Source organism: Melanotaenia boesemani, chromosome 4 (assembly GCF_017639745.1).
Source record: "Melanotaenia boesemani isolate fMelBoe1 chromosome 4, fMelBoe1.pri, whole genome shotgun sequence".
Classification (NCBI taxonomy): domain Eukaryota; kingdom Metazoa; phylum Chordata; class Actinopteri; order Atheriniformes; family Melanotaeniidae; genus Melanotaenia; species Melanotaenia boesemani.
The window spans coordinates 1,707,026-1,729,661 of record NC_055685.1 but is presented as its reverse complement, the minus strand read 5'-3'; the positions used below and the strand labels follow the sequence as shown (position 1 = coordinate 1,729,661).

Below are 22,636 nucleotides of genomic sequence, written 5' to 3'. Positions count from 1 at the left end.
ACATCATCTGTGTTTACATGTTTTTCGGACTCTGTGCACCTTGCCTTTTGAATCATTTGTTGTCTTAACTGTGTTTGTTGGTGATAGAAATGGTTTTACTGAGCTGGTAGCTGAGATTCTGGACTTTCTGTGGATACCACACATGTTTATAGTTACATCTACAGACCTGACGCTACACCCGGAAACCAGATGTTAACCCTTAACTCCCGGTAGCGGAGGCTGCAGGTGCAGAGGTGAAGCTAAACAGTCAAGCTAAGAATGAAAGTTTATATCCATAAAAAAAAAAAAATTTATATCCAGAAATCTGGATAATGAAGCAGTGAAGGTGCATGGATGGAAGTTATTGTGCATATTGTGAATATTTCTCTCTCCTCACCATCTAGAAGCTGTGAGATTCTCATCCTGCTTTCTGTCTGTTCACCTGATGCTGATATTCATCACATATTGTTCCTTCTGTGTTTAGAAGGAAGCAGCTTCACAGCTTTAAATTCATCCTGCTGACTTTTTACCTTTTAGTTAGTAAATCCTGAACATTTCATCCTTCTTTGTCATAAGTATTTGATTTTATAAATTTATATGAAGAAATATTTTAACTGTTGGTGTTTAAAGAGAAAACTGCTGCTAAACCTGTTTATGTGTTTAGTGCAGGGGTCTGCAGCCTTTCCAATCCAAAGAGACATTTTTCCCTCAGCCAGCTAAATAAAACTACTTTAGAGACGCAGATGTTACCAGACTTTTCAAAAAGGCAAGTTAATATATATTTTAAATAAAGAGCCACCATAGGATATTTGTTATTTTTGAAAAACCATATTTGTATTTCCGTTTTTAGGTTTTAAAACAAAGAAAAACATAAAACCTTTATAAAAAGAGGATAGACAGACTTTCTTCTAAGGGATGTAGATATTTATGGAAAATTATGTAAAAGGGAAAAAAATTCCCTGGTTTCCAACATAATGACAAGAAGTATAGATTTAAAAAAATATTTTAGCCATGTATTTAGAGACATTGTGGAAGGTCCAGAGCCGCGGGTTGGACACCCCTGATGTTTGTAAACCAAAATTTACTGTATTTTCTTTATATAGCCATAGGCCTTCTTTTGAAGGAAAGAGACATTCTGCGCCTAACAATGCGATAAATCACGATTATTCACAGCTTGTCATGCAAATGACAGGCTGCGAATGCCCAGCACTTTTACTATTATTGAAGGGCTGCATGGTGGTAGTTTGCACTGCGGCATTACATCTTAAACGTTACTGTTTGTGCCTTGGTTTGGGGTGGTGGTAAATCCTCCCTATGAGTGAGTGTGAGTGGTTGTTTGTCTCTCTGTGTCGGCCCTGCGATGGACTGGTGACCTGTCCAGGTGTACGTGCCTCTCACCTGTTAAAATGCTGGGATAGGCTCCAGCTTCCCCGCGACATGTAATGGACTAAGCAGTACAGATAATGAAGCACAATTTGCAGTTATCTGATGAACAACCGTGAAGTGGAGCAGTCTTAACATGCAGCAGGATGTTCTGATATTATTACAGTCTCCCAGTCATCATCGTCTATGACTGCCAGGTTCTTCCTTATTCAAGATTCAAGATTTAAAGTGTTTATTGTCATTTTCCCAGTAAGGAAACAAGTTTCCCTGAACAATGAAAGTCTTACTTTGCCATCCACACTGAGTGCCATAAAGATTATGCAATAGAAAAAAAACAGCTTTAAAAAAACTAGATAGAAAATAAAGATAAGATAAAAACTCTGAGTAAATAATCTATGTACATAAATGTGCCGTGTGCCACATTCAGCAATGAATGATCAGCTGTGCAAACAAACTGCCCTGAGGTAGATGGTGAGATGCATGTGTAATATCTGTTATAAGTAATAAGAAACATGAGCAGTAAACAATATTTACTGTGGGTGACAACATAAGTCAGGGTGCAGGTACAGGTCGTTGTTACAGACTAACAGCTGTTCAGGAGGGAAAGAAAGACTTTCAGAGTCTGGTTGTCCTGCATCTCCTGCCTGAGGGGAGGAGGGTGGATAGTCCATATTGGGGGTGGGTGGGGTCTCTGATGATGGACTCTGTGCTGGTAGATGCTCTGCAGAGAGGCCAGCGGATCCTGGTGATCCTGGACCAGTCTTCACTGCTCTCTGCAGGCATTTGCTGTCGTACCACACGGTGATGCAGCTGGTCAGGATGGACTCAACCATGCAGCTGGAGACATTTCTGAGAATCTTTGGTGACATGCCGAACATCCTCGGCCTCCTCAGGAAGTCCAGCTGCTGCTGAGCTCTCTTCACCAGCTGAGTGGTGCTGAGTGTCCAGGTGAGGTCCTCGCTGATGTGGACCCTGATATTTAAAGCTGCTCACCCTCTCCACTTCCAGCCCGCAGATAAGCAGTGGCTGGTGAGGGTTCCTCTCCTTCCTCATGTCCATTACCATCTCCTTGGTCTTGTCCGTGTTGAGGGTAAGGTTGTCCTCACACCACGTCACCAGAGAAGCCTCCTCCCTTCTGTAGGCTGCTTCGTCCCCGCCAGCGATGCGTCCTATCACTGCGGTGTGGTCCACAAACTTAAGGACGGTGTTGTCCTGGTGGGAGGCCACACAGTCATGGGTGAACAGGGTGTAGAGGATGGGACTGAGGACACACCCCTGTGGTGTGCCAGTGTTTGTGATGATGCTGGCTGAAGTCCTGGTCCCGATCCTGATAGACTGAGGCCTGCTGGTCAGAAAAGTCCTGGAGCCAGTCCCAGAGGATGGGGTGTAGTCCCAGGGAAAACAGTTTCTGGATGAGCTGGTGGGGGATGACTATATTGAAATTGAGCTGTAGTCAATAAAGAGCATCCTGATGTAGGAGTCTTTATCCTCCAGGTGTGAGAGGGAGATGTGCAGGGCTGCAGCAGTAGCGCCTGAGGTGGACCTGTTGGACCGGTAGGCATACTGCAGGAGTCCAGTGTGTCTGGTAGGCAGCTCTGAATGTGGGTCAGCATCACTGTCTCCAAGCACTTCATAATGATTGGAGTGAGTGCTACTGGCCTGTAGTCATTCAGGCAGCTGGGGGGCTCTTTTTGGGGAGGGGACCATGGTAGTGGTCGTAATGCAGGTTGGGGGACAATGGTAGTGGTCTTAATGAGGTTGGGGGACCATGGTAGTGGTCTTAATGCAGGTTGGGGGACCATGGTAGTGGTCTTAATGAGATTGGGGGACCATGGTAGTGGTCTTAAAGCAGGTTGGGGGACCATGGTAGTGGTCTTAAAGCAGGTTGGGGGACCATGGTAGTGGTCGTAATGCAGGTTGGGGGACAATGGTAGTGGTCGTAATGCAGGTTGGGGGACCATGGTAGTGGTCTTAATGAGGTTGGGGGACCATGGTAGTGGTCTTAATGCAGGTTGGGGGACCATGGTAGTGGTCTTAATGAGATTGGGGGACCATGGTAGTGGTCTTAAAGCAGGTTGGGGGACCATGGTAGTGGTCTTAAAGCAGGTTGGGGGACCATGGTAGTGGTCTTAAAGCAGGATGGACCAGTTCTCTGGTTGAGGGACAGGCTGAATGTGGAGGTGAGAATGTCAGCCAGCTCGGTGACACATGCTCTGAGGGCTCGTCCAGGGATGCTGTCTGGCCCTGCTGCTTTGTGGGGGTTGATCCTCCTCAGAGCTTTGTTTACCTGGGCTGGTGAGATGACTAGTAAGTGGGTGTTGCTTTTCATATAAAGGTTTGTGATCTTATCAAAAGTCTCTGTTGGGAAACTAGTCTGAATTGTGGTTATAAGGCCTTTCCGGTTTATGAAGATGTCCACAGTTGAATTGATTACAGTATCTGGGGGAATGCTGGGGAGAAAAGAAGATTATTATATTTAACACAATAACAAAACTGTAGATACTGAAACTGAAGCTGGTACAAACATTTTAATGTAAAAAGTCCTTTGTCTGACCAAGCATGATCTCTGCCATGTTGGGAAGGTCTATTAGTGTCTGGGGTGAATATAAAGATGATTCTTACGTATGGGACTATGACTGGATAACCTTTGGAGGCAATGCATGTTTTTTTCTAAAGCACAAAGTGCTTTACATAAAACATTAAAAGCATCACAGATGGTGCAAGAAAGCATTAAAAAGTAGTTAACTGAGCAATAAATGGCAAAAATCACAATAAAATCATAATTTAAATTAAAATGACTGAAACCAGATCAGTTAAAAGTTAGCTGCAGATTTCATACATTTGGTGAAAGTTGCATTTCCGCTGGCAGCAGAACAGCTAAATGCTGCTTCTCCATGTTTAGTCTGAACTCTGATGTGGACCCTGGTCTGGACTCTGGCCTAGATCAAGTCCAGACCAGGGTCCAGGCCAGAGTCCAAACCAGAGTCCAGACCAGAGTCCAGATCAGGAACCAGGCTAGAGTCCAGATCAGGGTCCAGATCAACATACAGATCAAAGTCAGGCCAGATTCCAGTCCAGGGTCCAGACTCTGGTCATACCAGATGAAAAATTATTTTGATATTAGCAGCCTGATAATAATAATATATGCTAAGAAACTGGGGAGTGCAAGACTGCCATTTTCTTTTGATCTTTGCAAAGTAGAGAATTGGGCTCTAGGAGACTTTAAAAAGATAAAATATGCCAGTGGAAGGAAGGTGCACTGGTAAACACTGGAAAAGTAATAAGACTCTTGATACTGCATTCATTCTTATTGTGTTGATTCTTCCTGTAAGGGACAAGAACATTCCAGAGCTTGAGGTCAGATTTAATTTGGGTAACTAATTTTAAAAAATGTTTATAGATAGAAGAAAAATTATCTGAAATGTTAATACCTAAATAGTGGAAAGAGGAGGTCATCAAGCAGAAAGTTAGCATTTGGTCCAGGATCTGTTTCGCAGTGTGATTTAGAGGAAAGCATTCAGTTCGCTGATGTTCAACAAATGTTTGTACAATCAGTAAGACCTTATTCATGCAGACTATTATGCTCAAGTCTTATAAGATTTTCCCCAAAACTTTCCATTTGGTCTAAGGTGTTGCCATGGTTCTTAATTTTTCCGGTTGTTACCATGGTTCTACTTCTTCGATTTTTTTGTTGTTGCCATGGTTTTTCTTAATTTTTCTGGTTGTTGCTGTGGTTCTTCTTCATTTCTCCTGTTATCGTCACGGTTCCTCTTCTTAATTTTTCTGGCAATTGCCATGGTTCTTCTTCTTTGTTTTTCCGCTTGTTGCCATGGTTCTTCTTCTTTGTTTTTCCGCTTGTTGCCATGGTTCTTCTTCTTCGTTTTTCCGCTTGTTGCCATGGTTCCTCTTCTTCGTTTATCCTGTTGTTGCCATGGTTCTTCTTTGTTTTTCCGGTTGTTGCCATGGTTCTTCTTCGTTTTTCCAGTTGTTGCCATGGTTCTTCTTCTTCGTTTTTTCCTGTTGTTGCCGTGGTTCTACTTATTAGTTTTTCTGGTTGTTGCCATGGTTCTTCTTCTTCGTTTTTCCGGTTGTTGCCATGGTTCTTCTTCGTTTTTCCAGTTGTTGCCATGGTTCTTCATTTTTCCAGTTGTCGCCATGGTTCTTCTTCGTTTTTCCGGTTGTTGCCATGGTTCTTCTTCATTTTTCCGGTTGTTACCAGCCCAGAGGTGGCTGCCCCACCCCCCAAAGGCAGAGGGCCTGCAACATGCCTAGGAGGACCAGGCCCTCCCAGACAGCCACCCGGCGTAGGCCAGCACACACCCCGACGTCCCAGCCGCACCAGAGGACAGCAAGCCCCAAGCACCCCCCCTTGACCCAACACCCACAGAGCCAGCAGCCCACCAGTGCAGCCACCCCAGGACCTGGCCATTTAAACCATGTTGACATGTCCACACATACCTGAAGCCAGAACCTGTGGACAGATGTGCAGGACCACAAGGCATGGAGATAGTTGTCAGGTGTGTTTTCATTGCAGTGTGTGCAGATGTTTGATTGTGACAGACCCATCCTGAACATCCTTTGTCCTGTATAATGAGTTCTATGCAGAATTTTTAATTGTATTAGTTGCATATTTGAATTCTTAGTCATTTTAAAGGTGTTTAAACATATTTGTGACCATTTATCTTTTTTAAAGTTACTGGATAAGTCACCCTCCCATTTTGAAGTTGGAAGACAGATTGAGTCTTCTAGTTTAGATAATAGTCTATATGTTTTTGATAATAGCTTTGGGGCATTGAGATTCTTGAATTCTGCCACCCTAATAAGTAGCTGTAAGTTTAAATGTATTTTTTACATATGACAGATTTAAGCTGGTGATATTCTAAAAAATTTTTTGCTACTGATTCCATATTGTGAAGTGAGAATATTAAATGACAAGAAGTTTCCATTTTCTATTATATGTTCTAACTGTTTTATTCCTTTATTTTTACATTGAGTAAAATTGATAAGCTTTTTGTTTTGAAGGATGTCAGGGTTGTTCCAGAGGGGTGTAAACTTACATGGAAAGAGTGAGGATTTGGTTATTTTTAGAAAATCCCACCAAGCCACTAAAGAGGAACTGATATTGATGCTTTTAAAACACTTAAGTGTTTTGATGGCTGGGCTGATGAATGGCAGGTCAGAGATAAACACATCCTCACACAATGCTTGCTCTACATCTAACCATGTTTCATTCAGACTGCTAGGTTTAAACCATTTGGAGATATACTGCAGCTTGTTAGCTAAGAAAACATGATTAAAGTTGGGTAGCTCCAATCCGCCTCTATCTTTAGTCTGTTGTAAAGTTTTTAGACTGATACGTGATGGCTTATTTTTCCATAAAAAATTAGATATATGTGAGTCCAGTGACTTAAACCAGCTGGAGGATGGTTTAGTGGGTATCATTGAAAACAGGTAGTTTACTTTAGATAGAACCATCATTTTAACTGTGGCAACCCTCCCCATGAGTGATATGGGTAAGCGCCTCCACCGTGAGAGATCATCCTCTATTGCTTTAAGTAGCTGGACATAATTTAGCTTTGTTAGTTCTGATAACCTGGGGGAAATGTTTATGCCTAGATATCTAATATTTCCAGACTGTATTGTAGTATTGGGTGTGTTTTGTAGGTTACAGTTGATGGGCATAATAATAGTCTTAGACCAGTTAGTAGAGTAGTCAGATATTGATGAGAATGTGTTAATAAGTGTGATTGTCTGGGGGAGAGATGTCGGTGAGTTCTGGAGGAAAAGTAATACATCATCAGCATAAAGACTTATCTTGTGTTCTATATTTTTGGCATGGATTCCTTTAATCTCTTTATTTTGTCTTATGGCAGCAGCTAGGGGTTCAATAAAAATAGCAAAGAGTGATGGAGAAAGCGGGCAGCCCTGTCTGGTGCCTCTCTGCAAACAGAAGCTTGGAGAGGTTTGATCATTGGTCTTCACACATGCATTTGGGTTGTTATATAATATCTTTATCCAATCTATGTAAGATGACCCAAACCCAAATTTGTTTAATGTTGCAAATAAAAATTTCCAGTTTACTCGGTCAAATGCTTTTTCTGTGCCTAAAGAAATTACTGTGGATTCCAGATTATGTAGAGTAGAATAATCTATGATGTTAATTAATCTACGCATGTTAGTAGAGGAATGTCTACCTTTAATAAAGCCTGTTTGGTCAGGATGTATTATTAGAGGGGTTATTTTTTCTATTCTTCTGGCCAAAGCTTTGCTAATTATTTTGAGATCTACATTTATTAATGAAATTGGACGGTAACTGGATGGAAGTGTCGGGTCTTTACCTGGTTTTAATAGTAGAGTAATATCGGCTAGGTTCATATTTGAAGGTATTTTTTGTTTTTCCTTTATTTCTAATATCATGTTGTAGAAAGTGGGTGCCAGCATTGTCCAGAATTCTTTGTAGAATTCTGCTGGGTAACCATCTGGACCTGGAGCTTTATTGCTGGGCATATGCTGGAGAGCTTCTTGGAGTTCGCCGACTGAAAGGGGGGAATCCAAGACCATTTTATCTTCATGTTTTAATTTTGGAAGATTGATGTTACTAAGAAATTTATCAATATTGTCATCTGTTGTAGTTAGTTGTGATGTATATAATGTTTTATAGAATTCTTTGAAAGTGTTATTTATCTTGTCAGGGTCTTGGCTGATGTTTCCTTCTGGATCTCTGACAGAGGAGATGGTTGTTTTCTCCTTATTTGTTTTTAACTGATTTGCCAGGAACCTTCTAGATTTGTTACCATGCTCAAAGTTCTCGAAGTCTTTGCACCAAGAATTGCGTCTTTTTTATCTGTTATTTCATTAAGTTCAAGTTTAGCTTTCCTTATAGCATTTAGTAGGTGTTCTTCTGGGGAGACATGGTAAGCTCCTCTAAGGATTTAATTCTGAGTTCTAACTCTGAAATTCTCAAAGTTTCCTTCTTTTTCTTATGAGAAGAGAAAGAAATTATTTTCCCTCTCATTACTGCTTGTCCTGCTTCCCAAAGAACACACGCTGAAGTTTCTGGCACGTCGTTATTTTCTAGATATAAGGACCATTCTCTTTTAAAGTAGCTGATAAACTCAGGATCTTTAAGTAATGATGTATTAAATCTCCAGTTTCTAGTTGCTGGTTTATTGCTCTTACTTCTCAGAGTGAATGATACTGGTGCGTGATCACTAATGCTAATAGGATGGATTCTGATTTCTGACATGTCATTCATCAGCGAGCTGCTAGTTAAGAAATAATCTAATCTAGAATAGGAATGGTGGACTGAAGAGAAGAAGGTGTATTCTCTTAGTGTGGGATGGTGAGAGCGCCAAGCATCACAGAGACCAAAATCCTTCATGTTTAACAGTTTCTGAGGATTTCCAGACTCGATGAGCTCCTGTGGTACTATGTTTGTCCAGTATAATGTTAAAATCACCTCCTATAATTAATGTGTTATCTGAGTGACCATAGAGGCGAAGAGGGAGTGAAAGAAGGAGGGATCATCTAAATTTGGACCAAATATATTTGCAATACATAACTTAACATTTTTAATAGTTGTAACTATTTCTTTTTCATTTTTTTTAAATGTAACTATTATAAATCTGCCTTCTGGATCTATGATTGTATTATCTATGTCAAAATTTAACCTTCTATTAATAAGAGTTGCTTCTCCTCTCTGCCTAGAATTATAACAAGCTGAATACACGTGTGGAAACTGGGTTGTTGAGAGAAGATCTATTGTTGAGTTTGATAAATGAGTCTCTTGGAGTAATATTATGTGGCAAGACAGGTTGTCACCTCTCTTACTCACTGGAGTGTTCACCTTCCCTCCCCATTTGGCATGCAACAGGTGTGGCCTGTTGTGGTGATTGCTGGGTTGAGCAGGCAGCCCTTTTTATATGAGAGCAGGTGCCTGCTCTTCAGCATGCCTTCACTCATTCGGCTGTGTGTCAGCGGTTGGTCTGGCTGGTTTTGCCTTGGACTCTACTCTGGATCGTAAGTGCCATCTCTTGCCTGAGTGATTGGGGTTTGTCGGTCTCTGGGTGTTACACCTGCTCAATCTTAATTGCTGCTTTTAAGAACTGCCAGTCCTGTGTCTTCTCACCCTGGAATCCAGCAATACGCCTGTGTTACGGATGCGAACTCCTCACCAATCCGTATACAGAGGACAGAACACACAATGGAGCTGACCACGTTTACTGTGACAGACATAAAAAAATACACTATTTCAGTGTCTTCACATGGACCGGGCACTCTCGCTCCCCTCATCAGTTTATAACAGAACTGTGAGGAGGGGGCGGCAGCAGCACAAAAACACATTAATACATACTGGCCGGGTTATTACATATTATTACACAGAGTATAAATCATGTGAACTCCTTTTATATGTGAACAAATCATGTATGAACTTATTATCAATGAACCATGTATAAAATTATATTGTGTGGAAACAGGCGTATTAACATGGAGCAAAATGCACATATTATGTATTTTACACTTATAAACGAAATAAACATACCTGTGACAGACATAAAAAAATACACTATTTCAGTGTCTTCACATGGACCGGGCACTCTCGCTCCCTATAAAATAAAATGACATTGTAAAATGGCTGCCGTCGTAACAACGTTGTCTACACAGGTTAGCTAACTGAAATAAAATCGAGGCTGAATAAAAACGTCTCCAAAACTCTTATCAGCTCACCAAAGTACACAAAACAGTACCAATACAACTTAAAATATTTTCTTCACAGCATACATCAGTGTGAGACTGAAGTTAGCATATTAAATAAGTGAAAAATATATATATATTGCCGCGACGAACTTACCCTCATCAGTTTATAACAGAACTGTGAGGAGGGGGCGGCAGCAGCACAAAATAACGTTCGCGCGAGCGGAGTGCAGTTTCCGGTTTTTCAAAATAAAATATAAAAGCGATAAAATTCACATACATATTGGAAAACAAAATACAAACACTGAAAAGGAAATGGAATAACATAAGGTGCATTTTTAACTCCGTTACACCCACCCCCACTGAATTTTATCGAATTTGAGCCACAAGTACACAGGAGTCATCAAACACTCAAAGAATCACAAACTAAAGTGGGTACCTCAAAGGTGAACCAACAATAAAAGTGTCCCAGAAGGACAAAGTGGAATGAGGGTGGCGCCAAACCCTCAACCCATCTACTGGTAATAGGGTGCCTTCTACACCCCACAAACCCCACACTGAAACAGACTTCACAACACAGGCTCAATTGGCATAAGATATCAGAGAACAGATAAAAGAAATAACAACAGAACAAGTCCAAAAAAGGACATAAAAAGGCCAAAAACTAATCTGCAAGGGCCTGGAGCACTGATTTGCAAACACTCTTAACACTAAAAGTGTCAGGGATAACATCCTGCCGAGTCATAGTCTGTATTAGTCTGTTCACAGGTTTAACCAAACGACCAAATCTAGAGCGTACTTGTGATTGACTAACAGGAGTAACAGGCCGTGCAATAGTCGAGTGGTCAGCAGTCGGTAGGGCATGAGTAGACTGACCAGTACTAGAGCTAGAGTCAGACAGTCCAGTCTTTGAGTCAGAGGTTGGGCCAGGCACAAGATTAGAGTCACAGGAAGCATGTCGGCTGGGGCCTCCATCTGGGGACAAGTTGACCGTGCCTTGAGGAGGTGAAGTGACACCGATCAGGTCAGTAACATCCGCTTGTGTCGAGACCGGTTCAGTCAACTGAGTGATCCACTCAACAGTTCTCCCCACAGAGTCCACAGGCTCTGCAACATCCAAGGGGTCCTGCTCTCCAGCTGAAAACATCGGTCCACATACGGTCTGCTGATCACTTTCACACTCTGACCTGGTCTCATTCACGTCACTGACACTTGGGATGGAGCAACTACTGACAAAAGTTGAAACATTGTTGGACGTGTCACAGAGCTCTACTGGAAGGAAGTTCACAGGCATCAGGAGGTTTCTGTGGACAGTCTTCACCCTTCCCGTAACACTGTCACTGATCTTGTAGGTGTGGGTTTCAGGATTGACATCCAGGACAGTATAGATAATTGATTCCCACTTATCAGCGAGTTTCTTTTTCCCTCTTTCCTTCTTGTTGGCTAAAAGCACTCGATCTCCTATCTCAATGCTGGACCCCTTTACCCTCCTGTTGTACAGCAAAGTGTGTCTGTGTTGTTCCTTAGCGGCATGTTCCTGAGCAACCCCCATCGCCTCCTTAAGGTCGCTGGTAAGAGACTGCACATACTTGTCATAGCTCGTCACAGCTGAATCATGCAGGACAGAGCGAAACAGGACATCCACGGGCAGGCGTGGGACACGTCCAAACATGAGATAGAAGGGGGGAAAGCCCGTTGTTTCGTGGGCGGTACAGTTGTACATGAAGGTAAGAGTCTGTAACTTTCGAGGCCAATCGGCTTTTGCTTCAGGGGATAGGGCACGAATCATCCCACCCAGGGTCCGATTGAAACGCTCCACAGAACCATTGCCCATGGGATGATAAGGCGTGGTATGTGATTTCTTGACGCCAGAAACTTTCAGCAGCTCACTGATCAGTTGACTCTCAAAGTTAGGTCCCTGGTCGCTGTGGATTCTTTCTGGAAATCCGAACACACAGAAGTACCTATTCCACAGAACAGTGGCAACTCGTTTAGCGGTTTGGTCCTTACATGGGAATGCCTGTGCCATTCTCGTGAAATGGTCTGTGACGACAAGGACATCAACGGACTTATTCCGGGAGTCTTCTGCAGACCAAAAATCGATGCAAACCAGCTGGAGTGGTCTAGATGTGACAATGCTCTCCAGAGGCGCTCTCCCCTCAGGTTCAGCTGTCTTGCTCACAATACAGCGCTGACACCGCCGAACGTACTCTCTCACATCCCTGTCAAGCGTCAGCCAGAAGAATCTCTGTCGGGTTAAGCTCAAGCTCCTTGACTGGGCCTGATGACCTGCCTCGTCATGCACACCACGGAGGGCCTCAGCTATGAGTGAGTCAGGGACCACATATTGGTGACGCTTGGCTCTTGTCCGTTGATCTTTTGAGACCCTGTACAGGACACCATTGACTACGTTGAGTTTGTCCCATTGCTTCAGGTATTTCAACACTGCAATTGGTTCTTTTGCTTTTTCTCTCCTAGTAGGCCTCCGGTGCCTCTCAACATAGAACAGGACACGGGAAAGGATTCTGTCCCGAAGCTGACTGTCACAAAGGTCTTTTTCAGTGTAAGCAGGTAAGGCATCCGCGCCAGGAGCCATCAGTTGTGGAAGATACTGCAAAGCGGTCATGGCACGGGCAGCAGGACCAGCATCCCAACAGATGTGAGACTGTAAGACGGCGGACACCACCTCCCGTTCCAGAGCTTGCGAGTGCAACTGGAGAGGGCCGTGTATGGACTGGTGTGAATCGCATGGGGTCTGGTCCCGACTACTGGAACTAAAAAAAGCCTGATGGACAGATGCAGACGACACCCCTTGGACCTCACTGAGGAGATTCTGATAGGGCTCAGCAAACAATCTTTGACCTACAGGGACACCAACAAAAGGGACACGGCTTAAAGCATCTGCCACAATGTTCTGCCGACCTGGAACATACTTTATGTCGAAGTCATAGCTGGCAAGTTTGGCTACCCAACGTTGCTCACAACAGTCGAGCTTCGGCTTGGTCAGTATGTGAGTCAATGGGTTATTGTCCGTCCAGATTGAAAACTTGTGGCCCTTCAGCCAATGACTGAACTTGTCACATACGGCCCATTTTAGAGCCAAAAACTCAAGTCTGTGGGCTGGATAGTTCTTTTGGGACTGAGTTAGTGACTTGCTTGCAAAAGCTATGGGTCTGGCACGGGACTCGCCCTCCTTAACTTGGGACAAAACTGCGCCTATTCCATCCAGAGATGCGTCAGTTGAAAGCGCGAAAGGGCGGGAAAAGTCAGGGTGGGCTAGGACTACGGCATGCATTAAGCACTCTTTCAGGTTTTCAAAGGCTCGAACATGTGCAGTTGTCCAGTCAGCAGCAGAGAGTTTCTTGTACTGAAGTTTAGACTTATTGTTTCTCCCTTTCCGCTTCTCACCCTTCAGGAGGTCGAATAAAGGCCTGGCCATAGCAGAGTACTTTGGCACAAAGTGCTGATAGTAATTCACCATTCCCAGGAACGACCTGATGCGCTTTTGGGAAGGCGTCACGCCATCGGGCTCCATAAGGTCAGCACAGGACATGTTAGCGATACCCTCGACCTTGCTAGGGTCTGTGGAGACGCCGCTCTCACTGATGACATGGCCCAGAAACTTTACAGACCTCCGCAGAAAAAAACACTTCTTAGGAGCCAATTTCAAGTTGTGGCCACGTAACCTTCCAAACATCATCTCGAGACGCTGAAGTGCTGTGTTCTCATCAGGCGCGAAGACCAAGAGGTCATCCAAGTAGCAGAGCAAACTTAGATAGTTCTGATCTCCGAAAATGTTGGTCATCATCCGCATAAAGCTACCGGGACTGTTGCAGAGGCCCTGTGGCAGACGATTGTACTCGTAAAGGCCCATGGGAGTGGTAAAGGCCGAATACTTCCTGTCTTCCTCATGGAGCGGCATGTTATAGAAGCCGGATGTCAAATCCACGGTGCTGAAAAGACAGTTGCCTCCGAGAGCTGCTAAGCAGTCAGCTTGGTGGGGAAGCGGATGAGCGTCCTTCAGGGTTCTTTTGTTCAGCCAGCGAAAATCAGTGCAAATGCGGGGATCACCATTCTTCTTCCATACTAGCACTAGCGGTGACGCATATTCACTTGTCGACTTTCTGATGATCTCTTTCTCCTCCATTTCACTTAACACTTGGCGCAACTTTTGATACTGGCTCGGCGGCACTCGCCGGTAGGGAAGTCTGAAAGGTCTGTTGTCTGAAAGGTGTATCCGGTGTACAAAGCCCTTCGCCTCGCCGCAGTCCAGATGGTGGCGTGAAAATACGTCCTGGTACTGCAGGACAAGGTTCGCCATTCTCCTCTTGTACTCATCCGACACCTCACATGAGCCGATGTCAACATCAGAGAGCCCTATTGAGCTGAGTTGTTCTTTCACACACTCAAGGTTGACTGCAGACGACACAGCCGATGCGGCACAGCTGGACAGTAATGATTCAGGTTGCTCAGCCTCATCAATGTCCTCAAGAGCGACACAGGCATACACGTCTGCCAACTTTGCATTGCGTCTTATGATCACTGGCTTGTTGGAGGTATTGATAAGCTTTAAGGGAACCCACCTATCGCCCCACAGATGAGTCACGAGCTTGGCAACAAGAACACCTCTAGGAGCTGAACGCGAAGAAGTGGGTTCGGTCAGCACTGTACTACCTGGAGACACGACAGTGTTGTTAGGCAGTTTGCCCCAGACGAGATACTCTTGGCCTGGTTCGAGGCAGGTAGCAGAGTTCGACCTAACTGTGCCAATTTTGTCTGGGATGTGATCACCTTGCCAGGGGTTCAGACCAGAGAGCATAGACAGGAACCGCACAGATTCAGGGTCTCTTGAAAAGCAGGGACTGGACACTGTTTGCCAATATGACATTTGCTCCAAGGATGATATCATCATGTTGGCCCTGGACAACAAGCGTTGGAACCAGCATCTTGCAGCCATAGACCTCCATTTCCAACTCGAAAGCATACTTTGGCTTTACACGAAGTCCGCCACAACCAACCAGAACCACGTCCACACTCAACAGTTTCTCAGTTGTAAGTATGCCAGCGTGTCTCAGTTTTTCTTCCGTGTTCTCGCTAATGCTACAGGCCATGGATCCACTATCCAGCATTCCACCCATCTTAACTGAGCCACCGATAGTCACAGGTGTGTAGAAAAGGCTGTCACTGCTGCCAACTTTGTGAATATTCTGATACACAACTTCTTGGCTGGAACTAGACATTACAGCAGAGGAGTAGATAGACTCAGCATCAGATATATCATCAATTTGGGAGTTTGTGTCTAGACCCGTACTGCCTCCCTCCAAATACAGGTCACTCAGTTTCCCTGAGACTGGGAAGGAGAAGACTTGGTAGCATTGACAGGACACTGTAATCTGGTGTGGCCGGGGGCAAGACATTCAAAACAAAGTCTCTCTGACATGCAGTGCGAGATGGTGGTGTGGCCAGCCTCTCCACAGACTTTGCAAGCTGACTCCCTTGGACGCCTCTGGCGAGCACGAGAAGGACCACCACTCCCCGCAGGGCGGGAACCACGGAGCTGTACTCTCTCCATCACCTCCTGAAACATTTCCACCATGCGACTGAGTAGCCTCTCCTCCGACTGCTGTAGGTTTTGAGCCACCACTGGAACCGAAGCATAACTCGGGGTGCTTGCCATGTGACTAGGCGTAACTTGAACTGAGTGAGAAGAATGAGACTTGGAGGAACACAGTGTGTGGAGTGGCACTTCAGGAGTGGAGGAGTGAATAATGGCGTGGGGGCACTGATCGGGCAGCGGTGGGGTCACTGACAGCAGACCGGACCGCTCTGGGGCCACTGCAGCAGCGTGAACCTTGAGTTGAGGCGCACTGGTAGTTCGTAGATTAGCCCGTAACTCTCTCTGATAGTCATCAATTCTCAGCTGGACGTCACGTGAAGACCATTCATGAATGGGCTTCCACTTAAAAGTGGACGACAGATCTGGGTCCGGGCAATACTTGACAAACATGAGAGCAACTTCATTATTCAAATCACTTGCCTCATCACCTTGTCTATGAAGACCCTCCAGCGCACGGTCAGCAGCCTTATTCAACCTTATCCAATAGTCGACTGGATCTTCTTTGTGCTTGGGCAGAGTGGCATAAAAGTCTGCAAGGGGAAGGCATGAGGGGGCATCACTGAAATAACGCAGAAGAACATCATATATTAGAGTAGGCTTCTCAGTAGCATTAAGGTCAGGGTCCCCACGCAGAGCGATCTTAACAACGTCCCTGGCCTTGCCCAACAGGTGACTTGTGATTTCTTCTGCTTGTTCGTGCAGTGGAGTCCCCCTTTTCTTGAGGTAGGTCTTAGTCATGTCAATCCAGTCCTGGACTGAGAATCTGTCACAACCGTCACCTTTAAATGACTGAAGGTCTCTGTCAGGTGCGACATGTACAGTCACGTGAGGGGAGTCACATTTGGTCATGCTACACTGAGTAGGGTGAACGGGAGGGGAGGTCTGATTATCACTGCACATATTAACAAAACCAGCAGACATCAGCTTAGCAACAATGGACTCACCGATCTGGGCACCTAATTGTCCCACCATATCTGTAAGCTGGTGAATAGCACTTGCATCACTATTGGGCGTAGACGTTTGCACCTTTTCTCCACCTAACCCAGGAAAAACCTGACTTACACCCAGTCCAGTTTTAACACTGTCAAACGAGGCTTTTGGATGTCCCACATTCCCACCATCACCATCACGACTCAGCCCTAAACCTCTACCCTTAGGCAAAACAGGTGTGGTAAAGTCATCCATTGTGACGTGTACTCAGATGTATAATTTACTAAGTAATACTTGCGTTGTGTAACAAGAAGAAATATATTAAATGTCCAAAATAGTATGGCAGAAAAATAATAACTGCAATCAGTAGTACCAGTAACTCTTAACCCCCCCCCAACGTCCTGATTTTAACGCCAGTTGGACTCAGGTGTACCAACTGATGGATCAGATGAGACGTTGAAATGCAGGCAGGCAACCACGGTGATCGGCGTGGAGCAGATCTGGAGATCCGACAGGTCACGGCACCAGTGTTACGGATGCGAACTCCTCACCAATCCGTATACAGAGGACAGAACACACAATGGAGCTGACCACGTTTACTGTGACAGACATAAAAAAATACACTATTTCAGTGTCTTCACATGGACCGGGCACTCTCGCTCCCCTCATCAGTTTATAACAGAACTGTGAGGAGGGGGCGGCAGCAGCACAAAAACACATTAATACATACTGGCCGGGTTATTACATATTATTACACAGAGTATAAATCATGTGAACTCCTTTTATATGTGAACAAATCATGTATGAACTTATTATCAATGAACCATGTATAAAATTATATTGTGTGGAAACAGGCGTATTAACATGGAGCAAAATGCACATATTATGTATTTTACACTTATAAACGAAATAAACATACCTGTGACAGACATAAAAAAATACACTATTTCAGTGTCTTCACATGGACCGGGCACTCTCGCTCCCTATAAAATAAAATGACATTGTAAAATGGCTGCCGTCGTAACAACGTTGTCTACACAGGTTAGCTAACTGAAATAAAATCGAGGCTGAATAAAAACGTCTCCAAAACTCTTATCAGCTCACCAAAGTACACAAAACAGTACCAATACAACTTAAAATATTTTCTTCACAGCATACATCAGTGTGAGACTGAAGTTAGCATATTAAATAAGTGAAAAATATATATATATTGCCGCGACGAACTTACCCTCATCAGTTTATAACAGAACTGTGAGGAGGGGGCGGCAGCAGCACAAAATAACGTTCGCGCGAGCGGAGTGCAGTTTCCGGTTTTTCAAAATAAAATATAAAAGCGATAAAATTCACATACATATTGGAAAACAAAATACAAACACTGAAAAGGAAATGGAATAACATAAGGTGCATTTTTAACTCCGTTACACCTGGCTCACCAGTTGTGGTTCCAGGGGGCGAACGTTAGGACCTCACCTACTCTGGTGACTAAGGGCAAGATTGAGCTCGTTGGTCCCACGGTACAGCCTGCTTCCTGGACTTTTTGTGTGGCTTTATTTTTGTTTGTTTGCTGTGGTTTGGTTTGAATTGTGTTGTATTAATTTTTGTCCATTTTTCAGGTTGTTCGTTGTTTACCTCCCAGTTCTCCACCCCTTGGTACCAAGTGGTTGAATTCTTTTAATTGTTTTAGTAGCTACTGTTAATAAACTAATTTTTAAGGTCAATCACATTCTGTTGTCCTGGTGCATCGGACCTGCGTGTCTTATTATTGGGGTGGAATTCCCCAGTTGGCGTTGTCGGTTTAGAATAGTTTTGATTTCCTTTCATCCCCCTTTTCCCCACTCGCCACATTTATATCTGCTTTCATTTCTTGCAAACGATTAAAAATGTTTAACCTCTTTTCCCTTGTGCCAGCTCCACGCACATTCCAAGTGACAAACGTGAGTTCGTTCACGAACCAACCACAGAGATGAGGCTATATGCATATTACTGAAGTGTGTGTGCGTGTATCCCACTGCTTCTCCGCGTGCATGTGTATCTGCCAGCTGGTTGTGACAGGGATGTATGTGCGCTTGTGCTGTTCTGTGTGTGTTCCTGTGAATCATGAAAAGTGCTGATGTGTATATAATATAATGACAAGTGTTACCGTTAACCGTTAAAGGGTCGGAGAGAAGAAGTGTAAAGAGTGAAAAGAGCGACAGTGCCAAAGAAAAAAGTAATTTAAAAAACGCATCTGTGCTGAGAGCAGTGTAGTGGAGACGAGCAGTGGATTTACTGTTAACTAAATTATCTTTTATGGCAGTTTTATGGATATAACATGATCTAGTGAGAAAACAGGAAAATTAAAGCACATACCAAGTCAGTAGAGCCACGGAGTGATGTCCGGGTCGCGGTACAGCTGTCCATTAATAAATAATTTATCCACCGCGATGACAGCGCGAGCACCTTGCATGATGAATTTCCTCCTGATGGGAAACAGGACTCTCCGTCGGTCCAGAATCTCTCTCGGATATTGGTCGTTTACTCCAAAGTTGGTCCCCTTCAGTTCGCGGCCCTGGTTCTTCACCTGCTCCTTCTGTTTGAAGCTGACGAACTTCGCTACAATAGGTCTTGGTCTGCTGGACCCAGGTTTCCTCCCGCTGAGCCGATGGACTCTGTGAAAGGAGATGTTTTTCACCGTTTCCTCCGGGAGCTTCAGGTGGGTTTTGATGAAGTTTTTCACTGTGGTCTCAGGGTCCTCCTCCGTCTGCTCTGGAATCCCTGCAAACACCAGGTTCTCTCTCATGCTCCACGCCTGCAGATCGATCACCGTTTCCTTCATCTTCTTATTTTCTTCCGAGAGACGGGTCAAGCCCTCGGTGAGGGATTTTACCGACTCTCTGAGACCAGCATTTTCTACAGCCAGAGTTTCCACCTGCTTCTGGCTGAATTCTAATGATTCACGTAGCGCCTGGAACTCCTTGTGGAGAATTTCTACCAGGCTCAAACGCGCATCAAAACTACTGAGTTTCTTATCTATAGAGATCAGAACATCTGTTGAGTCGTTCCCCGGTGGTGAAATAGCTCCAGGTGAATCCTCATTTCGCTGTCTCTTGGACTTGGATGAGGTGGAGGGGGTGGACGTGTTTGGTTTTCCCATGACGATTCTGTCGTAACAACGATCTATAAAATCTGTCAGGCTGGCCAAATCCTCCCCGCTGTGCTCCAGAGTGTACCTTTTAAAGACACTATTTTCCTACTTTAAAGAATATTTTGATTAGGCTGGCACAAAATACAATTGAATGAAAGTATAAATGTTTGGGCGCCTAGTTTGAATCTGCCGTCTCCCCGGAACTACGTCACCTACAGCATTAGCGTCACTTACTTGCCACCAGTGTCACCTACCTGCAGCACCTGTCTCCTACCTCATGGTCCTTCTTCATTTTTCCAGTTATTGACATGGTTCTTCTTTGTTTTTCTGGTTGTTACCATGATTCTTCATCATTTTTGTTAGATCACGTTTGATCACGTGAGATTTCCGGCTCAGAGGACTAGATTCTAGATCGGTTATGGGGCAGAACCATTACGCTTGTGATGTTCTGTGCTGAGATTATCGGAGCCACCACACACAGTACAGTCAACACTATTAAATGCCTGATTTTTTTTTATCTTCATATGTGGGGTCGCAAACAGATAAAACATCTCTTTAGATTTAAAAAATCCTGATGTGTACCAGCCTTTATTTCCATCTGAACTGAACATGGTGCTCTGATTTGTGCAGGTGATTAAACTACTGAACGTTTCCATGACTCTGCAGGAGGAGCAAAGGTAACCTGTGAGTACAGGACCCACCAGGAGGGCGTGGTCCAGGAGGAGATCACGCTGGTGACCAGGGGGAGGAAAGTCATCAGCTTGAAAATCAGACTCCAGGCCAGAGTCATTGGTAGGTGGACTCACAGAACCTGAATCTGGAATTTAAATCAAGTTAAATAGAATGATGCTGAAATGCCAGGTTTCAGCTGTAATGACACTTGAAAAAACCTACATGTTAGTAAGTTTGCAGCAGATTAACATCACGTTAAATACCCTTCTTATGTAGAATAATTTCTTAATAAATATGTGTGTGATGGGGATGTTGTACTTTGTGCAAAGACAGGTGAAAAACCCATCTGTAATTTTGGCTGCAAACAGAACTCATTAGTCTTGTCTTCATCCATCAGACCCACATCACGGGACCCCCATGCTGCTGGAGGGAGTGAGGTGCCTGGGCTCCCAGAGAGATGCTCACAAGATGCACAGCAGTGATCGGAAGAGGATATAAAGAGAGGAAACATACGTTTACTGTTGTTATGTACTTATATATCTGTAAAGGGATTGGGGTCACAGTGGTGTGTAGAACATCTGCCTACTGGGCTACACACCTCTTTGACTTGGAGGTGTTGGGTCTGTGATGGTACGTTGTCATTTTAAAAGGATGAGTTGAATTACCACCAGCTCACTGTTAGATAAGGAAGAAGCCTCTGCTGCTGTAGAGGTAAAATAAACCAGCATGGACACGACCCAGTTTACACCAAGCCACTGCCAAGAGAACAAGTCATCAGCAGGATCACACATGCACTAATAAAAAGTCACCTGTTGTACTCTGAGCCCACGATGTTTCATTACATTAACAGACTTAGGAGACATAAGAACAACAGTAATGATCTTACTCCTGGATCTCTAATAGGACTTGCAGGGGAGCAGTTTTGGCTCAGTGATGTCAGGAGAACATGATTCACCACCCAGAGTCCATCCATCCTCTGGTGTTTTTCACCAGCTCCTCAAGGCAGAATTCCTTCATCTCCTTCAGGCTAGATGGTCCTGCTGGTGTTCAGATGGAGAAAACCAAAGGAACAAAAAGCTTTTTTTCTTTTGTGTCTCTTCAGACATGAGCATCCAGTCTGCTGTGGAGCTTTGCAGCTCCTAACCTTGGTCTCCTACCCCTGGTTGCTCCATAAATGGCATCAGATTATTTCTGTTATAATGGTGGATTTAATGAAGCTCTAAGGGATGCAGAGTTTTCCAGAGGTTTTTTTTTTTTTTTTTTAATTACCTAAATCTGACTTCTTTGGAAAGCCTTCCATGATTTTTTTTTATTTCACTACACAAATTTGGACTATTAATTTGGTTCTTTTAAATCTTCAAACATGTCCTGGTGGTGGGAATATTTTAGTCCATGCAGCTGATTTAAGCGAATATTTTTATGCTAATGATGATTCTGCTTGCATGATGACTTCTGGCCTCATTTCCTCACATTGCCACCGTTTTCCTCCAGGAAAAGAGCTCAGCAGCTCTTTAAATGAACCCATCTCTCAGATTTAACTGAACATCTCAATGGTAGCATATGTCATCCCTTCACACAGTCTGTATTCTGATGGATGTGTCCTTACAGTGCATGCTGCATAAAAAGCAGAGCATGTTGTTAACAGGCTATTTGTTATTGTTGCTGCAGTACCACATTAACACACCTCTTATTTTCATCATCGGGGCTTCATGTGAAGAGCGGGTGGCTTGTTTGATCGATTCAGACAAAAGTTTAAACTCTGCCTGCAGATCTAAAAACAGCAAATAAACTTCATTCCAAACATTTACTAACAACTTTCACCTCAGAAGGAGTGAGGGACGCTGTCTCCTGGACGAGGTAACGAGGGAAATGTTTCACCTCTCCAGCTGGAAGCTGTTTGAAGATTTTCTTACGTAAACTGAACTTTTCAGATCCTCCCAAATCTCAGTGATTTTAAAATCTGAGCTTTGACCCCTTTGACTCCTGCTGCTTTATGAGCTCTTCTGCATGGATGTGGTGCAGTGAGATTATTACCTTGATGACAGATCCACGTTCATCCCATTTAAAACAAGCTCCACACAGAGCCACGTTACTGGCCGATGAAGTAGCAGAACCTTTCATCCTGCTAACGGTGGATGTGAAGCCTGAATTATAACCTGACTTGTTGTATGTCTCCATTAGGACCAAACATTTGTCTTTGTTTGCCTGAATATCAATAAAAAAGCCCTCACGTGTAA

General features: G+C 44.0%; 1 protein-coding gene across 1 annotated transcript in view; it reads left to right on the top strand.

The window, feature by feature from the left end:
- The window catches only part of LOC121639145 (UPF0687 protein C20orf27 homolog), a 30,862-nt gene extending 9,607 nt beyond the window's left edge, over positions 1-21,255 (top strand). The window contains exons 5-6 of the mRNA XM_041984376.1: positions 20,394-20,519; positions 20,797-21,255. Coding sequence (XP_041840310.1) covers positions 20,394-20,519; positions 20,797-20,897 — 227 coding nt within the window. The 3' untranslated portion in view covers positions 20,898-21,255. The remainder of the gene's footprint in view (positions 1-20,393; positions 20,520-20,796) is intronic.
- The last annotated feature ends 1,381 nt before the right edge of the window (positions 21,256-22,636 follow it).